General features: G+C 43.5%; 2 protein-coding genes across 5 annotated transcripts in view; one reads left to right on the forward strand and one right to left on the reverse strand.

The window, feature by feature from the left end:
• The window catches only part of LOC136331920 (zinc finger protein 420-like), a 284,820-nt gene that overhangs the window by 27,462 nt on the left and 243,922 nt on the right, over positions 1 to 13,436 (forward strand). The gene's annotated exons all lie outside the window — the stretch shown is intronic.
• Positions 1 to 13,436, reverse strand: part of LOC136331938 (zinc finger protein 420-like) — a 60,183-nt gene that overhangs the window by 24,376 nt on the left and 22,371 nt on the right. Inside the window, exon 5 of one of the 4 annotated variants that reach the window (XM_066271112.1) lies at positions 7,213 to 7,566. The exons of 2 other annotated variants lie outside the window; for them this stretch is intronic. In XM_066271112.1, the coding sequence (XP_066127209.1) occupies positions 7,501 to 7,566 (66 nt within the window). In that variant the 3' untranslated portion in view covers positions 7,213 to 7,500. Of the gene's footprint in view, positions 1 to 7,212; positions 7,567 to 12,372; positions 13,427 to 13,436 lie in introns of those variants that run through there. One more of the 4 variants, XM_066271108.1, reaches the window with a different exon arrangement.

A 13,436-nucleotide genomic window follows, 5' to 3' on the forward strand; every position in this document is an offset into this window, starting at 1 on the left:
TGTCCATCCCTCACTCTGTCATTCTTTCATTAAAAAAGAAAAAAAAAAACAAAAATAGAGTAAGCAAAACAAGGGTTTATTGGCTGTGCCGGAGTACTCAGGAAGGCCTGAGCAGGCAAACTCCCTTGTAAGACTGACAGCCCCAATTAATTACAAAATTTAGGTATTAATGGGCTTTATCTTCTCATTTACCTATCTTCATTGTATTGCTTTGTGGCTGATAACGTATCAGGGAACTTGAGACCACCAATCTCGATGTGGTGAGGTCTGTTGGAGCTTAGAGTTTCTTAGATCCTGCATACCAGGAATGCACCTCCTTTACCTGTCCAGCTCATGTCTAACTAGCTACTTAACACTATCAAACCTCTTCCTGTATAGGCTAAGGCTTCTCTTCCACTGGCTGCCAAACCAACTAGCATCTCATCTGTTTACAGATGCATACATTTTTTATAAATCTTATCAGGCCTTGAGTATCCCTTCTTTGATGACCAAAAAATAATCTTTTATATAAGGTCCCTTTCTTTCTATGTTCACATTTAAAAAATTTGACAGTAGGTTGCCTTAACAAATAGTATTATAGTCAACAACATTGACTTGGGATGCTGAGAACCTAGGTTCAAAACTTTGTGGCTGCTGGCTTGAGCTTGGGCTCACCACCTTCAGCATGAGATCATAGAGATGATCACATGGTTGTTGGCTTGAGCCCAAAGGTTGCTGGCTTAAAGTTCAAGGTTGCTTTCTTCAAAGGAAGTTTGCTAACATGAGCAAAAGGTCACTGCCTCAGCCAGAGCCCCTGGACAAGGCACATATGACAAAGCAATCAATGAGTCCTGTCCAGATAGCTCGGTTGGCTGGAGCATCATTCTGAAGCACGGTGGTTGCTAGATTGTTTTTCCAGGCAGGCACATACAGGAGCAGCTCAATGTTTCTCCCTCTCTCCCTGCCTCTGACCCCTCCCCACAAAAAGAAAAGAAAAAAAATGTATTTATAGCTAACCTCATTCCCAATTAAATAATTTAAAATCACACGCACAGAAAAGAACAAAAAAGCCATCCTTAACTAAATTACCACAACTACAAGCTAGTGATTCTCATCTCTTTCCCTTTCTGTCTGTTCATCTGAATGTCTCTCCTGTGTGTGAAAAAAAAATTATAGTGGTGTAGGAGACGACTCTGTACCGGTATCAACAGCAGTTAACTGCAGAGCGAGGGTTAATTGGAGACAATAGATCTTGGAGTGTGTTGGCCATGGAGAGACACTGGCCTGGGTTACTCAAGTGCATGTGTGCAGGATTCTTGGAGAAATGCCTGCAAGACCCAGAGGACTTTGTGATCGATAAGCTCGGAAACTCTGACTCTTCTTGTGTCCTTGTTCATGAAAAGAAACAGTAGACGTGCAGGGTTGGGGATGAAACAGATGGGAAAGGAGGCTTGTGTAACTTTCTAGTTTTAATTGCTGAGCTATGGTTTTTGGAACTCAATAAATATGCAGTGGTGCCGTTTCTTGGGGCTGATTCCATGTAAGAGTTTCAGCCCTCTGCCCGGTGTATATAAAATCTGGTGTGTCTTTTGCCTTGCGAGTCTGAACTGTGAAGAAATTCGTAACATCTGGTGCCCAACGTGGGGCACAATCCCATGACATGCGGGCTCAAAGAGGTCCGAGTTTGCCATCTAGGAAACATCGGACCAAAGAAGGTATAAGACCACTCTGTAGGTAAGTGAATCCTTCAGGAGGCAGAGTGATGGGGAATTCTTATGCCAATTCCTCAGTGAAGTCCCAAAATTACATTAAACTACTGCAAATATTATTAGATGTTTTAGGGTATGGTGTAACTGTAAATAGTAAAAACATTGTTATTATTTAAAAAAATAAAAAGAAGCATTGTTACTGGTTTCAGCCCACAAGGAAAGGCTGCTTTAAGTTTAAAAACCTGGACCCAAGTAATGAGAGCTTTTTTTTTTTAATGTTTTTATTTATTTATTTATTTACTTATTTTTTTTTACAGAGAGAGAGAGAGGGATAAGCAGGGACAGACAGACAGGAACGGAGATGAGAAGCATCAATCATTAGTTTTTCGTTGCGCATTGCGACACCTTAGTTCATTGATTGCTTTCTCATATGTGCCTTGACTGCGGTCCTTCAGCAGACCGAGTAACCCCTTGCTCGAGCCAGCAACCTTGGGTCTAAGCTGGTGAGCTTTTTGTTCAAACCAGATGAGCCCATGCTCAAGCTGGTGACCTTGGGGTCTTGAACCTGGGTCCTTCTGAATCCCAGTCTGAAGCTTTATCCACTGCGCCACCGCCTGGTCAGGCCAAGTAATGAGAGCTTTATGGCGTGAACATCAACAAGGAGAAACTATTCCTCTTTCTGTTTGGTCTCTTTGTAATTTAATTTCTTTAACTTTGCAGCCATTACAGTCTGATTCTGAATCCTCATGGCCTTCAGCTCATCAGGTAAAGTTTGATATTGATATAGGTTGAGCAGTAACTGTTAAAAGGAGAGAAGTTTGGCCTGACCTGTGGTGGCACAGTGGATAAAGCATCGACCTGGGAACACTGAGGTCCTCAGTTCAAAACCCTGGGCTTGCCTAGTCAAGGCACATATGGGAGTTGATGCTTCCTGCTCCTCTCCTCTTTCTCTCTCTCGCCTCCCTAAAATGAATAAATAATAAATAAAAATTTTTTTTTTTAAAGTAGAGAAGCTTGAAGCTTTACATCAATTGGTACAAACTCAATTAGTCTTTGTAATAATGAAAAAATACTAATTTTCTTTGGAGTTTAAGCTACGATCCTCTGAGCAATCATTTTGTTTCTTATTCTTTGCCTGGAAACTGAGGCAGGGGACATGTGTTGGACTTGGCTATAGAAAATATCTCAGCCTGGCCAGGCGGTGGCGCAGTGGATACAGCATCAAACTGGGATGCGGAGGACCCAGGTTTGAGACCCCTGAGGTTGCCAGTTTGAGTGTGGGCTCATCTGGTTTGAGCAAGACTCACCAGCTTGGACCCAAGGTCGCTGGCTTGAGCAAAGGGTTACTCGGTCAGCTGTAGCCCCATGGTCAAGGCACATATGAGAAAGCAATCAATGAACAACTAAGGTGTCGCAACGAAGAGCTAATGATTGATGCTTCTCATCTCTCTCCATTCCTGTCTGTCCTTATCTATCCCTCTCTCTGACTCTCTCTCTCTCTGTCTCTGAAAAAAAAAAAATCCAAGCACCTGCCAAGAAAATTTTCTTGGGGAAATTTTGTTTAGTCCCATCCATCATCAGTCCCTCTGTCAGAAAATGCCCTGATTAAAACCAGGCAGGCATCTTTCTAGTCTGATTGTGCTATGAAATCCTGAATTTCTCTCTGGTTTATCCGATTTGTCTAAATCTAGTTTATGTTTAGTTTTTGTTTGATGTTGTCTAAAATGTAATTTTAAGGCCTGAATTAAGTTCTTGCATGCAAAAATTAGAAATGCCAGCTCTTATATTGAAAAAATAGTTTCATCCATGTATTTTTTGTTTTAAAATTAGAAATTGTATGGAGCACTCATTTAAATTTAAATAGAATATGGATCCTTAAGACTTCCTAATTTGGTTAATGCATTGTAAGGTGTATTCAAAGTTTAAAGTCAAGTAATAATTCAAGTATTAAGATTAATCAAAACTGGCTGACCAGGCAGTGGTGCAGTGGATAGAGCACCGGACTGGGATGCTGAGGACCCAGGTTTGAGACCCTGAGATCGCCAGCTTGAGCATGGGCTCATCTGGTTTGAGTAAAAGCTCACCAGCATGGACCCAAGGTTGCTGGCTTGAGCAAGGGGTTATTCCGTCTGCTGAAGGCCCGCGGTCAAGGCACATATGAAAAAGCAATCAGGCCCTGGCCAGCTGGTTCAGTGGTAGAGTTTCGGCCTGGAGTGCAGGAGTCCTGGGTTCGATTCCCGGCCAGGGCACACAAGAGAAGCGCTCTGCCTCTCCACCCCTCCCCCTCTCCTTCCTCTCTGTCTCTCTCTTCCCCTTCTGCAGTCAAGGCTCCATTGGAGCAAATTTGGCCTGGGCGCTGAGGATGGCTCTATGGCCTCTGCTTCAGGCGCTAGAAAGGCTCTGGTTGCAGAGAGCAATGCCCCAGATGGGCAGAGCATTGCCCCCTGGTGGGCATGCCGGGTGGATCCCGGTCGGGCGCAAGCGGGAGTCTGTCTGACTGCCTCCCCGTTTCCAGCTTTGGAAAAATACAAAAGAAAAAAGAAAAAGCAATCAATGAACAACTAAGGTGTCACAACAAAAAACTGATGATTGATGCTTCTCGTCTCTCTTCATTCTGTCTGTCCCTATCTATCCCTCTCTCTGTCCCTGTAAAAAAAAATTAATCAAAATTGTTATGTTTATATGTCTATGTTGAAAATTGTCTTGTTTGTGTGTAAAGATATGCTCAGATCTGTAAAACAAAGGAATTAAGTAAAATTAAGTCATTTTAATAATTTATCTCAAGTTACTTCAGGCAGTTGGCTACTTGTCAGGCTACATCCTATAAAAGGGGGGGAGCCCTGAGGAAATTGGGAATTTAGCCTCTGATGAGGAAAAACTTTTATCTTTTACATAATTAAAGAAGTAACCTTTTAAATTACAGTCTAAACTTTTTAACAAAGAGTTTTTTATACTCACTATGACCAAATTTCTGTCAAAACTCGTAAAGAGTTAAAAAAGGCTTGCTCCCAGTATAGAACTAACTGTCCTTATATGCAGGAACTGCTATCCTCCATGGAGTCTGAATGTTTTATCTCAAAAATTTTAGAAATGTTAGCTCAGACTGTTCTTTGAAAAGCAAAATAGTTACAATTTATGACAGTAGGAGGATCAGGCTTGCATTCAATCTAATCAGAATGCTAACAGCTAACCTTCCTGTTAATACTACACAAGATGAACTTTTTAGACAAAGATAGTTTACTAATTTACAAAAATATGTTACTTAAACAAAAGGGAAAAGAAGGAAGGAGACTATCCCCTAAACTTATGTTACATAAAGCTTTATTTACCTTAAATTTTTTTAAGTACAGAAGATAATTTAACTGCTGCAGACATTGAAAAAAATAATAGTTCTAAAATTAATCAACCATTATAAAAATGAGTTGGATCTATAGGTACCTGGTATAGTACAACATTGGGGAAGAGGGTTTGCTTGTGTCATTATAGAACCCGGTGAAGTCCTTTGGATTCCTGCTCTCAGAATTAAACTAACAACATGAATAAAAGAAATAGATACTTTCCATATTTGCCCATTGCCAAGATGGAAGAAATGAATTTTGGAAGAACCTTAAAGGTGCCGCTGCTTGGTATTGAAAAGACTAAAATACCAAGTTGGGGTCAACTTAAAAAGCTGACCCTAGAGGGTAAGAAAAGTGCTACAAGCTACTAGAAAAGAACAAAATGCTACTAACCTGTTTATAGCAATGATTGCTTTGGTTACAATTCTGGCAAGTAGAGCTGAAAATTTTAGTTATTGGGCATATGTCCCTAATCCTCCATTAAGTAGGGCTATTCATTGGGAAGATAGTACCATTCCTATTTTTGTTAGTGACTCTAATTGGCTCCAGGACCTTTTGATGATAGAGGTCCCTTAGCACCTTCGGAAGAAGGCACGAAATTAGAAAATTATATAATGGGAGTTGAGGGATTACCTATATGTATAGGACATGAGCCCCATTGTTTAAAAATAGAAGCTCAAGTTTGGCTCTCTATTGTAAAAAATAATAGTAAAGGAGAAGGAAAGAAACGTTTGCTATTGTTACAAGGATATGGATTTAAAGGTAATACATCTGTACATGATCTGGAACCTCCACCTGATGTACCACCCTGTCAAACTGCAATTGTTAATCAGCTAAGTGAATGGGTACATTGGAAAAATTGCAGAGGAGAAACTGCTCCAGTTTTACTTAATATTTCCTTTGGAAACATCATAGATTGGAGCCCTCATGGATCTGCCCGAGTAAAAGGTCAGGGTGCTGATCTAAGGTGGCATAATAGTTCAATTATTGCTGATGGTCAAGGTAATCATACTATCATATAGCATAGAGGAGGGATGTCACCTCAAGCTCCTCATATAAAATATGGTCCTATACAGTATCATTTGTGGAAAATAGCCACGGCACTTAAACCTATGTCAGCGTGGAAAGGAAAAATCTGGAGAGATTATCCTTCTAATCATATTATGTTAATCTTTAAGAAGAATGAGCCCTGGCCGGTTGGCTCAGCGGTAGAGCGTTGGCCTGGTGTGCGGGGGACCCAGGTTCGATTCCCGGCCAGGGCACATAGGAGAAGCGCCCATTTGCTTCTCCACCCCCTCCTCCTTCCTCTCTGTCTCTCTCTTCCCCTCCCGCAGCCAAGGCTCCATTGGAGCAAAGATGGCCCGGGCGCTGGGGATGGCTCCTTGGCCTCTGCCCCAGGCGCTAGAGTGGCTCTGGTCAAGGCAGAGCGTCGCCCCTGGTGGGCATGCCGGGTGGATCCCGGTTGGGTGCATGCGGGAGTCTGACTGTCTCTCCCCATTTCCAGCTTCAGAAAAATACAAAAAAAAAAAAAAAAAAAAAAGAAAAAAGAAAAGAAAAAAAGAAGAAGAAGAATGAGACACATTTCATACCTGACCTGCGGTGGCACAGTGGGTAAAGTGTAGACCTGGAACACTGAGGTCGCTGGTTCAAAACCCTGGGCTTGCCTGATCAAGGCACATATGGAAATTGATTCTTCCTGCTCCTCCCTCCATTCCCTCTCTCGCTCTCTCTCACTCTAGCTACTCTCTAAATTAAGTAAATAAAGAACTAAACAAAACAACTATGCTGCTCCACCCAGAGCATCTCTCCAAGTTTGAGGGGGACAGTGCAGTTGATGTCCTTCCTTTTTTTTTTTATTTTATTTTATTTATTTATTTTAGAGAGGAGAGAGAGAGAGACAGAGAAAGAGAGGAGAGAGAGACGGGGGGAGGAGCTGGAAGCATCAACTCCCATATGTGCCTTGACCAGGCAAGCCCAGGGTTTCGAACCGGCGACCTCAGCATTTCCAGGTCGATGCTTTATCCACTGCGCCACCACAGGTCAGGCGATGTCCTTTCTTAAAAATCAAGCCATCTAATAGGACCCCAGAGGGGAATGGTTTAGCTTCAATAAGCATGCCTTGGGGATGAGAGCTCCACTCTAAGCTGTGGTTCTGCAGGTCTGCAGTGGGGCCCAGGATATGGCATCTTTATCTAGGTCCCTGTGGTGCCTGCATTACTCTTTCAGAGCTGTTTTCAGCAGTGCTGGCTGACAGTTAACAGACACCGCACACCTCACACTTCTGGATACCATGAGGGCTGTTTCACCCTTTCAGTCATTAATTCAAAAAATCACATGAAAATAAGAAAAAGCTTCCGAGTATTTGATGAACTCAAGACTCAAGGCAAGCTTTTGCCTGACCTGCGGTGGTGCAGTGGATAAAGCGTCAACCTGGAATACTGAGGTCACCGGTTTGAAAACTTGGGCTTGCCTGGTCAAAGCACATATGGGAGTTGATGCTTCCTGCAGCCCCCGTCCCCCCTTCTCTCTTTCTCTTCTCTCTAAAACAAATAAGTAAAAAAATAAAAAATCAAGTTCTGACTGCTAAGGTCAAACATACTTACCAAGTGCACAATGAAATAGCCTAACATAGTTTACTCAATACTAATGGCACTTTCAACATATGATAGACACTAGAAAGGATGCAGGGCTCAGAATTTAAACTTGACACAATATATTTAAAAAGAAAACAATATGGAATCATTTTAATGTAATGACATCTAAAATCAAAGATTTAAAAAGTTCAGATTGCCTCATATTTGGCAAAGAATTATAAGCTCTGGTTATGGCCTTGGCAAGTTGGCTCAGCAGAAGAGCATCAGCCCAGTGTGTGGAATTCCTGGGTTCAATTCCTGGTAAGGGTACACAGGCTAAGCAACCATTTCCTCCATTCCTCCCCTTGTCCACTCTATCTTTTTCTTCCCCTCCTAAAGCCACAGCTTTATTGGAGAAAGGTAGCCCCAGGCACTGAGGATGTCTCCATGGCCTCACCTCAGATGCTAAAATAACTCAACTTATGAGCAACAGCCCCAGATGTGCAGAGCATCACCCCCTAATAGGCTTGCCAGGTAGATCCCAATGGGAGTACATGAAATAGTGCCTTTCTGCCTCCCTGCTTCTCACTTCAAGGAGGAAAAAAAATACAATCATAAGATTTGGTTATGAGATATCACCTGATAGGGTTGCAGGCGGGGGCCATGACCTGCTTCTCTCTTAAGTAAACTGACATTAAAAAACTGGACATTCCAGATCACTACTCCCAGGCATCCAGATTGACTCACCCGGATGTGGAAGGTCCTGTAGCTTAAGATCAATCTCTTTTCCCACACTCGAATCTTCTATTTAACCTGTTAGAGAACCGGTTGCTGACCTGTGTATTAGAAGTCAGCCTGGCAGCCTGACCAGGCGGTGGCACAGTGGATCGAGCATCAAACTGGGATGTGGAAGACCCAGGTTCAAGACCCCGAGCTTGCCAGCTTGAGTGCCGGCTCATCTGGTTTGAGCAAGGCTCACCAGCTTGGACAGAAGGTCGCTGGCTTGAGCAAGGGGTTACACCAGGGGACCCCAAACTATGGCCCGTGGGCCACATGTGGCCCCTGAGGCCATTTATCCGCCCCTCCCCACCGCACTTCCGGAAGGGGCACTTCTTTCATTGGTGGTCAGTGAGAGGAGCACATTGACCATCTCATTAGCCAAAAGCAAGCCCATAGTTTCCATTTCCATTGAAATACTGGTCAGTTTGTTGATTTAAATTTATTTGTTCTTTATTTTAAATATTGTATTTGTTCCCGTTTTGGTTTTTCACTTTAAAATAAGATATGTGCAGTGTGTATAGGCATTTGTTCATAGTTTTTTTTATACTCTGGCCCTCCAACGGTCTGAGGGACAGTGAACTGGCCCCCTGTGTAAAAAGCTTGGGGACCCCTGGGTTACACGGTCTGGTGTAGCCCCTCCGTCTAGGCACATATGAAAAAGCAATCAATGAACTAAGGTGTCACAACAAAAAACTGATGATTGATGCTTCTGTCTGTCCCTATCTATCCCTCTCTCTCTCTGTCTCTGTAAAAAAATAATAATAATAATAAAAATAAATAAAGAAGCCAGCCTGGCAAATGACCCCCTAATAAACTTTTTTTGCCTGAACTCAGGTGTCTTCCTTCTGTCGACTTTACATCACTAATGCTAATTTTAAGGTAACTACCGCAAGAAAGACGATAGTCAACAGGCTCATAGTTATCTCAACACCTTTTTCTAAAAAGTGAATTAAATGTGAGATGTGTAATTAAAGTGGTAAATCCAATGGTTCTACAAAAAATTTCTGCTCCCCAGCCCCCCTCCCTGCGCCCTTCTCTCCGGGCCCCTCCCTCTCCTCGGGGTTTCTCCCCTTTCTTCCACTCGCGTTCCTCTCCCCGGTTACTGTCACTCTCCCCGTCGCGGTCCCGTCCCCCCCGCACCCCCACGTGGCCGTCTCTTCATGGCCCCTCACTGACCTCTCCTCCCCTCCCGTGTCTCTCTCCGTCCCCTGACCCCTCCCAGCCCCGCTCTCTGCGTCCCCAGGACCCCTTCGCTGTCGCCGCTGCCACACAGCCTCCCCGCGCGGGGCCGGGGGCTTTTCTGGGGACCCTGCGTTCTCTTCCCGAATCCCCGCCCCGTGAAGAGTGTGCTCTTCTGGGCCTGGGCCTCTTATTAAATGGGGTGGGGTCTCAGGAGGGGGTCTGCAGGTCCCCAGGCCCGGGGCGGAAGGAAGGGCGCACACTCTCCGTCTCCCGCGACTTTAAACTGCGCAGGAGGGAGGAGGGCTGCCCCCTCAGGACCGAGGCAGAAAAGCAGGGGAGTCCTACCCGATGGCGAGGGGACACGGGCAGGGCGGCCTCAGAGTTTCCCCGGAAACCGACGCAGAGCCCCCATCCGGCAGCGAAGCGGGCAGGCTCGGAGCATCTCACCGGGACTGTGTAATCACCGCTGGGGGCTCGGGAACTTGGCTCTCGGCGTCTGCAGCGACCCTCAGGCTCCCCTCGTGCAGGAATGGGGACGGGGAGGGTCAAGTTTAAACCAAAGAGACCCTTACAAGACACTGTGATACCTCGCTAGAGCCGCTTCCAGGTAAAAAGCAAACTGGGCGTGCGCAGTGCCTCTAAATCCCGACGGGTAAAACCGCCGGTTGAGCGCAGCAATCAGTGGGCGGGGCCTTATTACTGACAAGTCGGGAGTGGAGAGAGCAGGAAAATGGGAGGGGCCAAAACGGTAGTGTCCTGGGCTTTTTTCCTTCCCAGTTCCACACTGATTGCAATTATTTTCTTGGTCATTGAATTTGACTAAGGTAATATTTAGTAAGGCTAAAATATCATTACTCATAAAATTTGTAAGATTTATTACCCCAGAGCTCAGTTGGTTAGAATGTCATTTTGATACAACTAAGTTGCAGTAACCCTAACAGGGCACACATAGAAAGCAAGCTATGAATGTATAAATGAGGGGAACACAAATCTATGTTTTCTGTCTCTCACCATTCCCACCTTGCCTTAATATCAATCAAAAACATTAAGGAACAACAGCTGACCAGATGATGGCACAGTGTATAGATCGACGGACTGAGACACGGAGGACATAGGTTTGAGACCCCAGGTCGCCAGCTTGAGCACGGGCTCTTCTGGTTTGATCAAGGTTCACCAGCTTGAGGCCAAGGTCGCTGGCTCGAGCAAGGGGTCACTCAGCCTGCTGTAGTCCCCGGTCAAGACACATATGAGAAAGCTATCAATGAACAACTAAGCAGCCGCAATGAAGAATTGATGTTTCTCAGCTGTCTCCCTTCCTGCCTGTCCCTATCCATCCCTCTCTCTGTCTCTGTCACAAAACTAAAAATAAAAATTGAGGAACATTTTGATGATGCCCCAAAGATTAAATGTTGGATAACAACACTGACATACACATTTCTTGTAAGATTTTCCATAGATAACCCTGATCAAGTTGCTCAATGGGTTAGAGCATCCTCTCAATATGCCAAGGTTGTGCATTTGAACCTGGGTCAGGGCTCTTACAAGAATCAACCAACAAATGTATAAGTAAATGGAACATTCAGTGGATTTCTGTCTCTTTGTCTCTCTCTCAAAACATAATAAAATTTTGTTTATATTCAAATAACATTGAAAATGAAGACTTTCCTTAAATGATGCCTAATTTTTTTTTAAGTACTGTATTGAAATCTAGATGAACTACATCACCTCATTTATTATATTTTATTATTTTCCCCAATGGGTATTCCGGACAGTGTGTGAAAGTATTTCCTGCAGGAAGTCCTTCGAAACTGATTATAATATTTGTAGTGTTTCTCTAGTATAACTGTGATGTTTATTAATGAAGAATTGGCCTGATCTGTAGTGGAGCAGTGGATATAGCACTGACCTGGTAACGCTATGGTTGCCAGTTTGAAACCCTGAGCTTGCCTGGTCGAAACACACATGAGAGTGGATGTTTCCTGCTCTCCTTCCATTCTCTCTCTCTAGTTCTTTGTCTCTCTTCTCTTTCTAAACTCAATAAATAAAATCTAGAGAACAATGAATCAATACTTTATCTTCATTGTAAAGGTTGGGTCTGATACTAGAAGCGATTCTGTCTGGTTGTGAAAACAAGCATTTTGACAGATTTGTAACTTGATTATATACTTATACATAATAGTTTTAATCTATATAGTTGATTCTTATAGGGCATAATTTAAATGTAATTCTATTCTCAAATCATTTCTTGCATTGGTTCCTAAATATACATTTACTTATTTTTTGTGACAGAGATGAAGAAACAGAGAGAGGGACTGGTAGGGACAGACAGGCAGAAATGGAGAGATGAGAAGCATCAGTTCTTCATTGTGGCTGCGTATTTGTTCAATAATTGCCTTTTCATATGTGCCTTGATTTGGGGACCACAGCAGAGTGCATGACCCATTGCTCAAGCCAGCGACCACTGGGTCATGGCTATGATCACCTGCTCAATCTGGTGAACCCACTCTCAAGCCAGATGAACCTGTACTTAAGCTGGCGACCTCGGGATTTTGTACCTGGATCTTCCTAGTCCCATTCCAACTCTATAGCCACTGCGCCACCGCCTGATTAGGCCCTGTATTTTTTAAACTATATATATTGGTAATAGGTTTGGGGATTTCTGGGTTGCATATTATGGAGGTCATACATTGCTTTGTAGTACTTCCATCATCCATGTTGGCATAAAAGACATTTCAGTGTGTACACTCGATAAAAGGCAGAAGCCAAAAGATGAACCAAAAACACAAGGCTAGTGAGTTTCAAAAGGAAAGTTTATTTTAAAAGCACCTCCTTGCAAATGGGTGGAGACCAGCAAAAGGTGCCACCCCAAGCTGTGGGAGGCAGCATTAGATATATCAGTTATAGCAGGCGCTTGCTGGCATGGCGTAGCCTACACCTAGACATGCTCAAATGTGCATATCAGGGTTTGGGGCCTGGTCACTGACTTGACAATGAGTTGGAGGGAAGAAACATAAGCTCTTTTTGATGTAGTACAGGTTAATGAGTGATCCTTTTGGGTGTCCTTGAAAAATTCTGAAGACAGCCAACAGGTCAGGAATATCCTAGGAACAGCTGGGACCTTGCATCTATGACCTGTGGCTGGGCTTTTACAAACAACTATTGTGAATTAAACTCCCCTAATCGTCAGGTTCCTCCCCAGTGCAAGCTTTCCCTGACATTTCTGCAAAGGTAAACTTTTTTTTTGCTACATTTTAAAGTGAAGGCCAGAAAAGCAGGAAAAAAATAGCAAGCAAATTAACTACAACCTCACAGTAGAGGATGAGAGTGTTCTGTAAGTACAATTCATGATTGGATCCCTCATTAAAGCACAATTCTCTGCACAGTAGGTTCCATTAAAAATAATATTTTCTTTTTATTTAATTATTATAATTTTTAGATTTTATTTATTTTAGAGACAGAAAATGAGGAGAGGAGCAGGGAGCATCAACTCCCACATGTGCCTCATCCGGGAAAGCCCAGGGTTCTGAATCGGTGACTTGAGCATTCCCAGATTCATACCTTATCCACTGTTCCACCGCAGGCAAGGCACATTTTCTCTTTTTAAGACAATTCTTTACATTTTATTTTAGAGGGGGGAGAGGAGAGAGAGAGAAGTAAAAAGAGGAAGAGCAGGAAGCATCAACTCATACATGTGCCGTGACTTGGAAAGCTGAGGGTTTCCACAGCTTTTCAAGTGGATGCTTTATCCACTGCGCCACCACAGGTCAGGGTGAGACTTTCTCTCTCCCTTCAGTCTGTCTTCTAATCTGAAGCGGGTCTGTTGTGGACAACATATGTATGGGCCTTGTTCTCGTATCCATTGAACCTGTGATTTT

This window comes from Saccopteryx bilineata, chromosome 3, assembly GCF_036850765.1.
Source record: "Saccopteryx bilineata isolate mSacBil1 chromosome 3, mSacBil1_pri_phased_curated, whole genome shotgun sequence".
NCBI classification, from domain to species: domain Eukaryota; kingdom Metazoa; phylum Chordata; class Mammalia; order Chiroptera; family Emballonuridae; genus Saccopteryx; species Saccopteryx bilineata.